This window comes from Siphateles boraxobius, unplaced genomic scaffold (assembly GCF_051911475.1).
Source record: "Siphateles boraxobius isolate OS27281-9 unplaced genomic scaffold, OSU_SipBor_1 130, whole genome shotgun sequence".
NCBI lineage: Eukaryota > Metazoa > Chordata > Actinopteri > Cypriniformes > Leuciscidae > Siphateles > Siphateles boraxobius.
In genome coordinates this window covers 9307501-9319748 of record NW_027508734.1, presented here as the reverse complement: position 1 = coordinate 9319748, position 12248 = coordinate 9307501, and the positions used below count along the sequence as shown (strand labels likewise).

General features: G+C 36.7%; 1 protein-coding gene across 2 annotated transcripts in view; it reads right to left on the bottom strand.

Annotated features, from left to right (window-relative positions):
• Nucleotides 1–806: 806 nt before the first annotated feature.
• The window catches only part of kirrel1a (kirre like nephrin family adhesion molecule 1a), a 46979-nt gene continuing 35537 nt past the window's right edge, over nt 807–12248 (bottom strand). Inside the window, exons 10-15 of one of the 2 annotated variants that reach the window (XM_077227827.1) lie at nt 10872–10972; nt 8720–8936; nt 7838–7945; nt 7000–7127; nt 5949–6026; nt 807–5048 (exon numbers count right to left, since the gene is read on the bottom strand). In XM_077227827.1, the coding sequence (XP_077083942.1) occupies nt 4428–5048; nt 5949–6026; nt 7000–7127; nt 7838–7945; nt 8720–8936; nt 10872–10972 (1253 nt within the window). In that variant the 3' untranslated portion in view covers nt 807–4427. Of the gene's footprint in view, nt 5049–5948; nt 6063–6999; nt 7128–7837; nt 7946–8719; nt 8937–10871; nt 10973–12248 lie in introns of both variants that reach the window. The other variant, XM_077227826.1, reaches the window with a different exon arrangement.

Genomic DNA, 12248 nt, shown 5'->3' with positions numbered 1-12248 from the left:
ATATAGAAAATGTCTATACTTATATTTTTAACACATTTATACTCAGCAAGGACAAATTAATTTGATAAAAAAGTGACAGTAAAGACATTTATAACGTTACAAAAGATTTCCATTTCAAATAAATGTTGTTTGTTCAAACTTTTTGTTCATCAAAGAATCCTGGAAAAAACACGGTAGTTTCCACAAAAATACTAAGCAGCACAACTGTTTTCAACATTGATCAAATGTTTCTTCAGCAACAAATCAGCATATTATAATGATTTCTGAAGTAATGATGCTGAAAATTCAGCTTTGATGCCTTTTGATCATATTTTAAATTGAATGTCACAATATTACTGTACTTTAAGAGACTAAAATATTTTTTTCTGTACAACAACAGAAGTTTACGCTGTTACACTAGTGAACTGACTCGAGGCCCACAGAGAAGGAAATGAATAGTTGAAATAAAGTCGTTATTTTTGTTTTTTTGCGCACCAAAAGTATTCTCGTCGTTTGATAAACTTAAGATTGAGCCACTGTAGTCACTTGGACTATTTTAACGATATCTTTAATAACTTTTCGGGGCTGGCCAGTTTCAATCCCTGAAGAAGCCTATGGAGGAGTGATCCAGATCTCAGATTTCATCAAAAATATCTTAATTCGTGTTCCGAAGATGAACGAAGGTGTTACGGGTTTGGAACAACATGATGGTGAGTAAATACTGACAGAATTTTCATTTTTGGGTAAACTAACACTTTAAACTCACACATTCCCAAACACAAGAATGAACAGTACATTTATATATAAACCACACATTCAATGCTTCATTGATTCTTAGAAAAACAGTGCTTTTATTTCTGATATACTGTGAAAAAATAATTACGTAACATTTTTAAAAAATATTGGAAAAAATCAAAGGGAAATAAAAAAAAATCAATAACTTTTGTTGTACATTTGTCAAACATTTGTCAGCTACCAAGAACAGTACAGTAAGGTCAACGTTTATTTTCTAAGACACAATTATACAGGATACACTCCTACCAGCAGAAGAAAAGTATTGGAGCAGGAACGTGAGAGAAGTAAATGAACGGACTACATAAAGATTTTCATATACTCAATCGCACTCGCACAAAAACACGCATACCTTGATCTGCACACACTCCTCTGGCCTAAAGCCGGTTTATAAAGTGAGGGAATATAAAAGTCATGTTTTCCTAAGGCCACTCTTTATTTTTATTCACTCCTTCATATATTCCTTCTTTCTCGTCTTCATAGAGCTTCAAGTTCTTAGATGGGGCGGGGAATGCAAATACTGTCCAGCGGGTCACATGATGTCCCACAAGAATTTCCCCAGGCCATCAGTATAAAGGATGAGTGATTGGCAGCTCAAGATGTTTCCGGATCTTCCCGAACACTCTTGATATCGTACTGGCTCCAACCAATCGTCCGCCTTGTACCGTACTGAGTCCGAAAGTACCATCTCTATGGCGTTTGTCAACCTTCTTCACGCAATTAAAAAACATAACAATACTGCATTTAAAGAGTGCATCACATTTGGATGATGTCAAATAATACTTGAAGTCGGAATTACACATGGGAAGTATTTACAGGGCTCGTTTGAAACGTGGACGAAGACGAAAACTAGTATCTCACTGCTCTGAGGGATTGTCTTCATCCTCATCCGTCATTGCTGTGACAACGACATCCTTCAAAATCCGTTAAGGATAGTTCATAGCCAAAGTCCATCTCTGGTCCCCGTAAGGTAGTTTTTCGAAATTGGCGGAAAATACTTCAAGTTTGTCGTCTGTGTTTGGCACAAATATTAGGTGTGTGTCTGTGTGAATAAGTGAGTGAAAGACTCTCCAAATCTCAAACCTCACAACATCAAAGTCTGGGGCGCGAGACGTTAAAATACCACTCCAGACCTCTGACCTTAAATTAGTTCCAATTTGATCTTCATTATCTTTAAGACGAATGTGATAGCAGCCTGATCTCAGATCAGTAAGGGTGAGATTGGATACCTAAGGCTGGATCAGTTTAAGACCTTCTCTGCTGTTCCCAACCCTCAAAACAAAAAAGAGAGGGAAAAAAAAGCTCTGGGTCACTAGCGACCGATTAAATTCGCAAACAACGATAACAAACAAATCTGCATATTTTCTTGTTTGTTGAGGTGAATATCACCCAAATAAAGACTGATACTCTAACGTTGAACCTTTGGTCCAGAATCACTTACAGAAATATGACAAAAAAAAAAAAAGAAGATTTTCGGTAATATTCAAAACATAGAGAGAAAACGCTCTAGCCTAGTGTGCAAATGAGAGATTACATATCGATTATGAGGGTAATCTAAGCTAGAATACTGGAATGCAGTGCAAACAATGACCCCACAACAAAAGCACCATGGAAAAGAGTGGGGCATTCCTGTATATGAATATGTATATAGATTTATATATATTCCATGGTTCTGAACTATTTGTACGATAGTGAGCTAAATGGCCATGTCTGAAAATGGTTAAATGGCTTCCTCGACTGGTTTCCGTCATAATGTTGAAATTTAAAGGGTAATGTGTTTTATTGCAAATGCTCAAAAGTGCTGTTTAAATGGAGATGCACTAGCGCGACGGTGTCGCTGCACTGGAAGGCTACTAACCTGTTTATCGAGGTAGCTCAGCAAGCTGGATAGCCAGGTAGATGCTGATTTACACAGTAATAAAGAGTTATCTAGACTTTAAAAAAAAAAGCGTTGCTTTGGTGATCAAGAGTATTGTATGAGTATCATGTGCTCTTTATCTCTTTTGTCAAACGCAGACTTTTATTTGAGAATAAATGGAAAAATGATTGGATGTTTTGTAACACTGGTATTTGTGTACAGTGGGGTCTAAAAGTCTTCTCAAATATCCATAGATGTATCATTTTTCCTTTTCATAATTTTGAGTGAAAGGTTCTACACACCTCTCGCCCATTATGATTCACTAAACAGAGTAAATTAGCGTGGGAGTGTAAAGTTCTGTGAGTGATCTACTGGTGACGTGCAAATTAAAAAACTTATAAAGCTGGATCATTTCTATAATGATCAACGCAATCTACCAAGAGCAGCGCAAATTAGCATATGTAATTAAGACATGCAGTTTTGGGCGGTAAATAATAGTGCAAATACTAGCGAAGAGCTTAGTAAATCACCTTGCATTATTCATTTAAAATACTCCCATCTGAAAGGTTAACTCCTACAAATGCTTATGCAATAATAATAAGGCCCTAAATCCGACCCTATGTGTTTGATTATTAAATATTTTGATAAATTTGAGTCATGCTTTCAGCTACCAATAAGAGTGTAGTATTACATCGTAATTGCCTGTAATAACCCCCACACTGATTTTTTCAGTTGTACATGAAATACCGGATAAGGATTTTTTATATATATATATATTTTTACTTGCAAATTCTACCTAATAAAATATTTTTTTTATTAAGCTTCGGCATTAACTAGAAAAAATGTATATTCATTATAAAAATGTATACGATTTTCAGGTTTTCAGGTCTTAAAAATGATCAGTATGTCAATGTTTTTCAAGGTTGTAGGATCTTTAAAGAAAACAAAAAAGATGTTGAGGGGGCTACTTAAAATACGAATTAAGTTTATTTTTATTTATTTCATTTATTTGTATGCTTGATTTGACTCATTTTAAATCATTAAGTCATCTTGAGGCCTCCTGCTTTAATGGCTTTAAATGTGGTAAACACATTATTACTGTATTTAAATAAATTACCCAAGAGCATCATGTCCTTTAATGGAAGAAAGAAAATGGTTTGGATAAGAAGTTCACATGATCAAAACTGACTTACATTTGATTAGTGACCTAGAAATAGTGTAGAACCTTAAATATTTCTGCTTTATTTAGCTTTTCCTGTTTTTGAATGCATTGTGTTATTTAAATCCTGAAACTTTGAGTTTGTTAAAATAAAAAAAATGGGTAGTTTCAGAGTTTTGGACCTTACTGTACATTGTGCAGTTTGCCATTAAATGTCATTTTAAACTATAATAAGCTTAAGGAGAGAAGTTGAAGAAGCCATTGAAGAGAATTCATACATGTATCTCATATGACCATCTCTGTGAGAGAGAGACCACTGTTAAACAGACTAGAAGCCTATAACAGGGCACCCTTCATTTCCCAGGAATCCCCTCTGTGATCATGCTTATTAAAAGCATTCAGAATTTATCGATCTTCAATTAGATCTTTTCTAAACGTCAGTCTTTCTTGATTGTGACTTTCGCTTTCAGCTCCTGCGGCTGAGAAATAAACGCTCCTACTCGGTTTGACCTTCTTTTCGTTCGTTCACCCTCCCGTGTTTATCTGTGCTTCATTCGTTATCTCCGTCCTGTGTATCTGTGTAAGTGTGTGTACTTATATGCACTTATACATCAGCGTAACTTCAGTGATGTTTCTCTCTTACACATGTGTCTGCATCCTCTGTGTGTGTCGGTGGGAGTAATCGGAATGCTGGGAGGTGTATGAGAACCGTGTGGAACTGCCATATTTCCCAAGTCCAGTTTCTGGGGTCCCGGTACCGCCGCCTGCGCCGACGCTCGGCCCAACCCCGTACATCTCATAAGCCGGCCCGCCTTCCAACGGGGCGAGGCTGGGCGGAGCAAAACCCATCCGAAATGCCGGATAGTGCGACGGGTAGCCATAATTCTCATATCCAAGCTGTGCGGTCGAGTCCAAGAGGCTGCATTCGGCAGGGAAGTCGCTAGTCTGTGGGCCAGAACTGGGCGGAGGCTGCTGGGACTGCCCAGCGCGGGTGAACGTGTTGAATTGGGCATAGCTGTTGTGTGAGAGTCTGGAGGGAGGACGAGGGTCGTAGCAGCCCGCTCGTGACCCCGGAGCCAAACTGCTCGGTGTTCCCGGACCTGCCGTGGCTCCAGGAGCTCCTGAACTACTGCTAACAACCGCCGCAGCGCCCCCTGGCTGGCCCGAGGTGCGGTAGTCCGAGTAGTGCATGGATCGGGAGGCGGGACGTCCCTCATCATGGGTGGAAGCTCGCACGTTGTAGTAGCCGTTTGTTGGGTCCTGTAGAAAAGATAACATCTTCAGTGAAGGTTGTTTTGGCAAAAACTAAAACCGCTATATACTAACGTATACACACTGACCGTCAAACGTTTGCGGAGTAACATTTTTTAAAAATCTTTTATTAAGGCATTAAATTAAAAGTGACAGTTACTCTATATTCATCAAATACTCATAAAAAAAAGTATCACTTTTCCACAAAAAAATGATTAACTGCTTTCAACATTGATAATAATAATAAATGTTTCTTGAGCAAAAAAATCAGCATATTTGAATGATTTATGAAGGATCATGAAGACTGGAGTAATGGCTAATTTCACAATATTCCTATGGTGAGCTAAGAGATTTTAAAAAGCATTTACATTTTACAGACCCCACTGCAGAAAAGATGGATTTAAAAAAAAATCAATTTGAACCACATTCTTGGTTCTGTAAATATTTTTCCCATTCATTTCTCCATAGAGATTAGAAAAGAGAATTTTTTTAAGCCATGAACTGGACCGAACCAAACAAAACAACTTAATGACTAACATTACAAGCGATTTAAAACAAAAAAGTTACTGGAAAATCAGAGGGGGAATTATACCCAACGTTTAAAAAAAAAAAAAAGTTAAAATCACACGTATGGCTTCCACACTAGCATTTTCCCGAACAAAAACAATATTGGACCTAATGGTTTTTCTTTCTAGCAAGGGTAAAACTAGTGATCGGCCGATATTCGACATTTTTTAAATACCGCTTTAAAATAATAAATGCTAATTTCTCTACGGAGAAATGAAGGGGATTTTAGCGTGAGGAACCTGACTGTTGAGGTCTATAGAAGCTGCACGTTTTTGTAAAACAAAGTACAGGTCATATATCACTTGTGTTAGTGTGTGAAGCATCGGAAGTGTGTCTATTCACCTTGAGCTCGTAGTCCTGGCGCGTGTCCAGCGTGTCACTGCGTAACTCCTGTTTGAGGTCAATGTCATCTTTAAAAGGCTGGGAGGAGGGAGAGAGGGTCACAGAAGGTAAAAACTAAACCATAAACGACAAGAGAGCAACCAAGAGGGGGAGAGAGATACAACGTAAGAGGGGAGGAAAACCAACAGGAGATAAGAAGAGGAAAAGAGAGGAAGGATATAAAGGAAGAGAGGGAGGTTGAGAGAGAAAAATGATTAATTTTAGCTTTGGAAATGTTATTTAATAGGAAATACATAGGAGAAAGTAAGGTTTATTAGTAATTAATTTTTGTAAAATGTTAAAGAAGTGTATTTCAGCATTATCAATGAATTAGTTAGTGTCAGTGTTATTGCTTCATCTTCACAGGAAAAGGCACAATCACTACTCGAAAAAGACACAACATTGAATCAAGAGAAATTCGTACTCAATATTACCATAGGAATATGAATAATTCATAAAATTAATATTATGCAAACTGTCCTTTCTACATTTTGCAGAAAAAAAGTCCAGGTCTTGTCAGAATGATAAATTATAATATTTAGCAGTTGTGAGCTACTGAACTATTCATGAGTTTTAACTTGCTCATCAACAAAATTATTTAATACAGTACAGGGCAACACTTTATTTCAATAGTCCACTTTAGACCGTCTACTAATTATAAATGTCCAACTCTCATTAGAGTATTAGTAGACTGTTAGGTTAAGTAACTTATGTTTAGTAGAATATCTGTTATGGGTGCATCAAAATAAAGTGTTAGCAGATATTAGGCACACACTCCACTAATACTCTAATGACTGCTAGTTGTCATGTATTTGCAAAATCACTTATAATTAGTAGTATGTCTAAAGTGAACTGACAAAATAAAGTGTTAACTAGTGCAGAATAAAAAGATTTTTTATTCAGGATAAGTAATATCTTACTTTAAATAATTAAACTATTATACTTCACAATCTCAAAGTCCCTCTACATCCTCCGGTTATTGCTGTTGTGTTGTGTTGTCAAAAGTACTCACAGAGTACATGGCCTTAACCATGCGTGTTGCAGTGGAGACGCTACCCGAGTCTTCCTCCAGGCTGTGGGTCTCTTTGTTTATGGTCTCTACCTTGATATCTGGCTTGCCGAGCGTGACCCCTCGACGACCTGGAAAGTAAACATCTCAGTAAACCTCGGATTTATTGCCGCTACGAACATGCTTTTTGACGTGTTTTGTGGCCATTATTTATGTTCTTAAATATGGCTGATTGCCCTTGGCTTTTTCGAGTATTAAAGGCACTTTTGCTTCTACATTCTCAAAGACAAACTTGCATGTTGCTGTTTGAAAGACTTTCCATTACAGATTATTGTTGGATTAGATTAGATTTATTTTTACACAGCTCACTAGACAGGGGTGCGTTTCCCGTACAGCGCTGTAAGTAACTCGCTGCTTAAGTACCGTAGAACGATGCAAAGTTAAAGTGGGTGACAAATCATTATAAAAAGTCTTTAATAATACTTTTAAATAATTCACATTACTGATGAAGGGTGAATTAAATTGATCAAAAGTGACAGTGAAAACATGTACAATTACACACTATTTAAAAAATAATTAAATGCTATTTTAGGAATAAATTACATTTGAAAATATATTCAAATCAAAAAAAGTCATTTTAAATTGTAATAATATTTCACTATATTACCGTTTTTACTGTATTTTTAATCAGATAAATTCACCATTGATGAGCACTTTGATAAACATTTAAAAAAATCTGACCTAAAACTTTTAAACGGTAATGTATAATTAAATCATTTTTTAAATACCTAACTGTGAAAAAGGTGTAAGAGAGCTCTTTTGGTGGGCTTTGATAACTTACTTCCTTTGCGTTGCCGGTATAAAAACAGCACTAACGCTAGTAAACACAGCAGAAGCAGAATCGAACAGCCGACGGTGCCGCCCGCAATGATCCCGACTGGAACTATCTCTGTGTCAAAGAAAGAAAAACAAAGAAAAACATAAGCACCACTATGTGTTTTAAAATGGTAGCTTTTTATTGATGGTCTTTTTGCTTTTAATCATCAGGACAGATAAAAAAATAGAAGGAAAGAGGGAACGGTATTGTAATATGACGCATGCGTGACAGGTCCAGTGAGTCATGGATGTGTGTTAATCTCTACTATGTACCCCTATAACTGTACTTACAAACTGTATATTGAGTAGAGAGAACTCTTAACCTGACTTGACGTAACCTGAAGTAAATTTAGGAGATTCCATTCAAGACATTTATTATTGAAGACTGTCCTCTTTTACTTCAGTAGAGTAGTCTACTGTGAACTTTTAAAGAACTGTGTAGTGAACTTTTAAAGACACGAACTGTACAAATCTTTGTCTATAAATTTCATGACTAATTTGTAGACTTCACTGTATACACACACACAGATAACATCTGGGTAGATTACATACTAGCAATAGGTTAAAGGACAATTTAAAAAATAAAAAAGATTAATTACTGAGAAACAATAAATTATGAATAATTTACTGCCATTTTGTAAATATTAAATAAATAATCATGTGATCAATATAAATGTAACTGTAGTCTGATTATCAAATTAGATTATATTTTAAAATGCAATACACTGGTAATCTAATTACAAATAAATAACTTTAGGAATCTGATAACGTAATTCAGATTAAATATAATCAGTTAGTACCCAGCGCTGTATATACAGTATATATTTTCACAGGCAGATCTCCTCACCGGTCTCCTCCAGGGTGATGATCATGGTCCCCGGCCCGAACGAATTCCACGCAGTGCAGTTGTACGTCGACTGGAAGTCTGACTCCATGACGTTGTTGATGGTGAGGGTAGACAGCACTGCGCCACCCTGAGAGGTCAGTTTGCTCTGTTCTACCGTGTATCGTTCTGATAGGGTCCCCTTCTCTTTTTCCCACACATTCTCCTTCCATGCCCACACCTGCGGAAAACACACAGAGATCACTCACATGCATCTGCAAGACTAAGAAATGTGCAGGTTCAATCATATATATATATATATATATATATATATATATATATTGAGAGAGAGAGATATATAATATTGAATAATATACTTATTTATTCAAATACTTATTTGAATAAGTACAGTGTTTTCTTTACTCAAGAAAAACTATATATAAAGGCCAACGTTTTATGTATTTGAGAAGCAGAGAAGAGTGTTGTAGTCTAGCATTTGTCGAGTCATACTCATAGCCAATACTGTGTCAAACAGCCTGTGCGAACGAAGCACTCCGCTTTAATAACATGAGCTTTTGGACAGAAAAACTGAGTGCCCAAATAGCTACAGTAAACTTTATAACCTGTGTGTTGATGAAAACGTAATGCGATGCACTCACTGCCTCAGATTCGGCTGTTCTAATGATGAACAAAACAGTTATGTCCAAAATTCGCTGGTCAAAAATATCTTAAATATTTGAGTTTGATTTTGGTAAAATGATAATAAAATGACTCATGCAAGTGTCTGACCATATATAGAGCCACAATATCAACTATGACAATGAGGTGTTTAATTACTTTACAAATTTCCTGAAAAGTAGCATTTTTGGGAACATCGACGATAATAATTGTTATTTGACCAACAAAATGCTTCAGTATAATGGTCACCTGTCTTCTTGCTAAGTTCCACATGAAAATACAAAACTACATAAAAATATAGCCCTAATGTGAACATTAAAATTTATACATGTAAAAATAATGATACATTTAAATACCATTTAGTAATGCCTGAGAAATAAATAATGAAATAAAATCAAATAAAATCACCGTCATCTGCAGTGGTCCTGCAAGAAGCAAGTGGACCAAAAATAATGCATAATCTGTACCTTTCAAAGAGGAGTGAAAAAAGAAATCCTTTATAAATATTTAGGATTTAAAAAGCATACTCAAGTGCATAAAATGTACCTGAACTGTATCTGCTTCGCATTGCCCGCATGAACACATATTTCACACCGGCAATGGGATAAATGGCCTTTCTGTGCTGAAACATGGGGCTGGATAATGGTGAGAAAGCACCAGTTCTCCTTTCAAAACCACTAAAACTGTTGTATTATTCATGCTGAGCTGTGAGAATATTTAAAAATGCATACCTCCACATGCTCATGGTAAGCTTCCATTTACCTCACAAACCAAGACATGTGAAAAAACTACAGCATTAAAAGGACCGACTGCTCTGCCCATATTTCATATTTCATAAATCTCATCCTGGAGATGCATCGGGGTCTGAGCTGAGAGTCATTTTAAATTAGAATCACTTGTAGTTTCAGAGAAAGCATGCGTTTGAAAGCCACATATACTGAGCTACAGCAGAGAGTGTTACCTTGGGATCAGATCTAGTTTGAGATAGTTTTAACCTAAAAACTGTTTAAAAAAATAAAATAAAATTCAGTCTTACGTTTCTAAAGTGAAAATTTGAAACCAGATTTCCCACAGAATTGATTAACATAGACAGCAGCAGGTATTTATAGGTTACTGTCACTTTAAGACCTAATGAATGGATCCAATATAATGATAGTACACATCAGATTTCTTTTTCAACTGTTTACGTTCACTTAAGACATACCCGACTTGCAGAGACGGGTATTTTGACATTTTGTGTGTATGTGTCCGTTTACGCTCAAGGAGATGCGAAAGAGGAATCAATTCGGAGAAAAAAAACACGTGCAAATGATAAACTTTCACTCTATGATATTAAACTTGGCTATTAATCTGCAAATCACGGTTTCGAACCGTGTGGGCTGGTCTGATTTACCACTAGTGAATAACAGCAAAACATTGAAATATCAGAAATATCAATTGTTTAGAAATATTTTTGTACATTTTTCTGGAAAATAGCATCAATGTAAATGTGACTTACAATCTTGTCAGGGGGAGGGGTGCTGGCAATATAACACTTGACTTCCCCTCTCTCCCCTCGAACTGCATACTGGACCGGTTCGCTGGAGATGATGGGTGGACCTGCACAAAAATACAGTCCAAAACAAAATACATAAATAAAAGAAATCATACTATCAGAAAAACTACATAAAGTTCTGATCCTCCAATGCAGAACTCACAATGAGTTAAATATTGATTTAAAAAAATCTTAAAAGTGCCCCTCTTATGCTATTTTATAGTTTCCTAATGTTGTTTTGGAGTCTCCTACAACAGGTTTAAAACTGTTTCATTTTCTCATAATATAGATTTGCACATCACCTCATTTTCAATGATTCTCAAACGAATCGTCAGATGAATCAATCTCTCTAAATACCTCCTTTCCGCGAGCTACTCGGCTCTGATTGGCCAGACAGCTCGGCCTGTTGTGATTGGTTTACCCGCTGCAGCGCACGCATCAAAAACAAAACCGCCCATTGCCATAACTACGTCAGCGCTGCGTGTCCTGAGGCTTCCTACACCATAAACTAAACACAGTAACGAACAATGACATGGATTTAACCATATCAATCCGAACACGATGACGAAACACTGAGTATTTTATTTACTGAGTATTTTTTTTATTTATTGCGGTGAACATGTGGGAACTGTATCAATAACAGTGCAGACAGTAGCCGAGCTCTAGCGTGAATGACTGATGTCACATAAACGTTGGTAAAACAAATCTTGCTCCATGCTTAATCTTTCCTCAAAGTAGTGAGAACTACAGACAATCTGCATTAATAGACAGTTTTAGGTAATAGTGGCCCACAACTGATTAGCAGAAGTATTTCAGTAAGACAGTAATAGTGTGAGTAGTGTGAGTTAACCAGTTAGCAGGAGACCAACACAATATACAACTCAAAACTAAGTATTTTGAACACCATCTTTCAAGAGCAAGTGGTTTGCGAATCCTGCATTGAACTCCGAGATTTGAGAAGCAGTATTCAGTAAAATAAAGGGAACGCAGCAAAAGTTTAGGATTTTACTGCTGTGGTCTCGTGGTAAAGATGAACTTTAACCACTGATTCTTCACATGCTCGTCCTTGGGCAGTGAAAAAACTGTCTTTACCTTCAGATTGTAGAGCACAGCGTCTTCTCGACATGATGCTGTCCAGTGTCCACAGGCATCAGCTGCCGGTTTGAGGTTCAAGTTTTCCCTGGTGTCAGCGCACAATAAGTGGGCGGGCAATATGCTAATGTTTCGTCTTGATGTCACAACAAAGCGGCTTATGACTCGTTTGAAAAACGATGTCATTGACTCAGAGTCGACTCTCACTTTTGAAAGACAATAACTTTATATACGGTGCACTTTCAGATT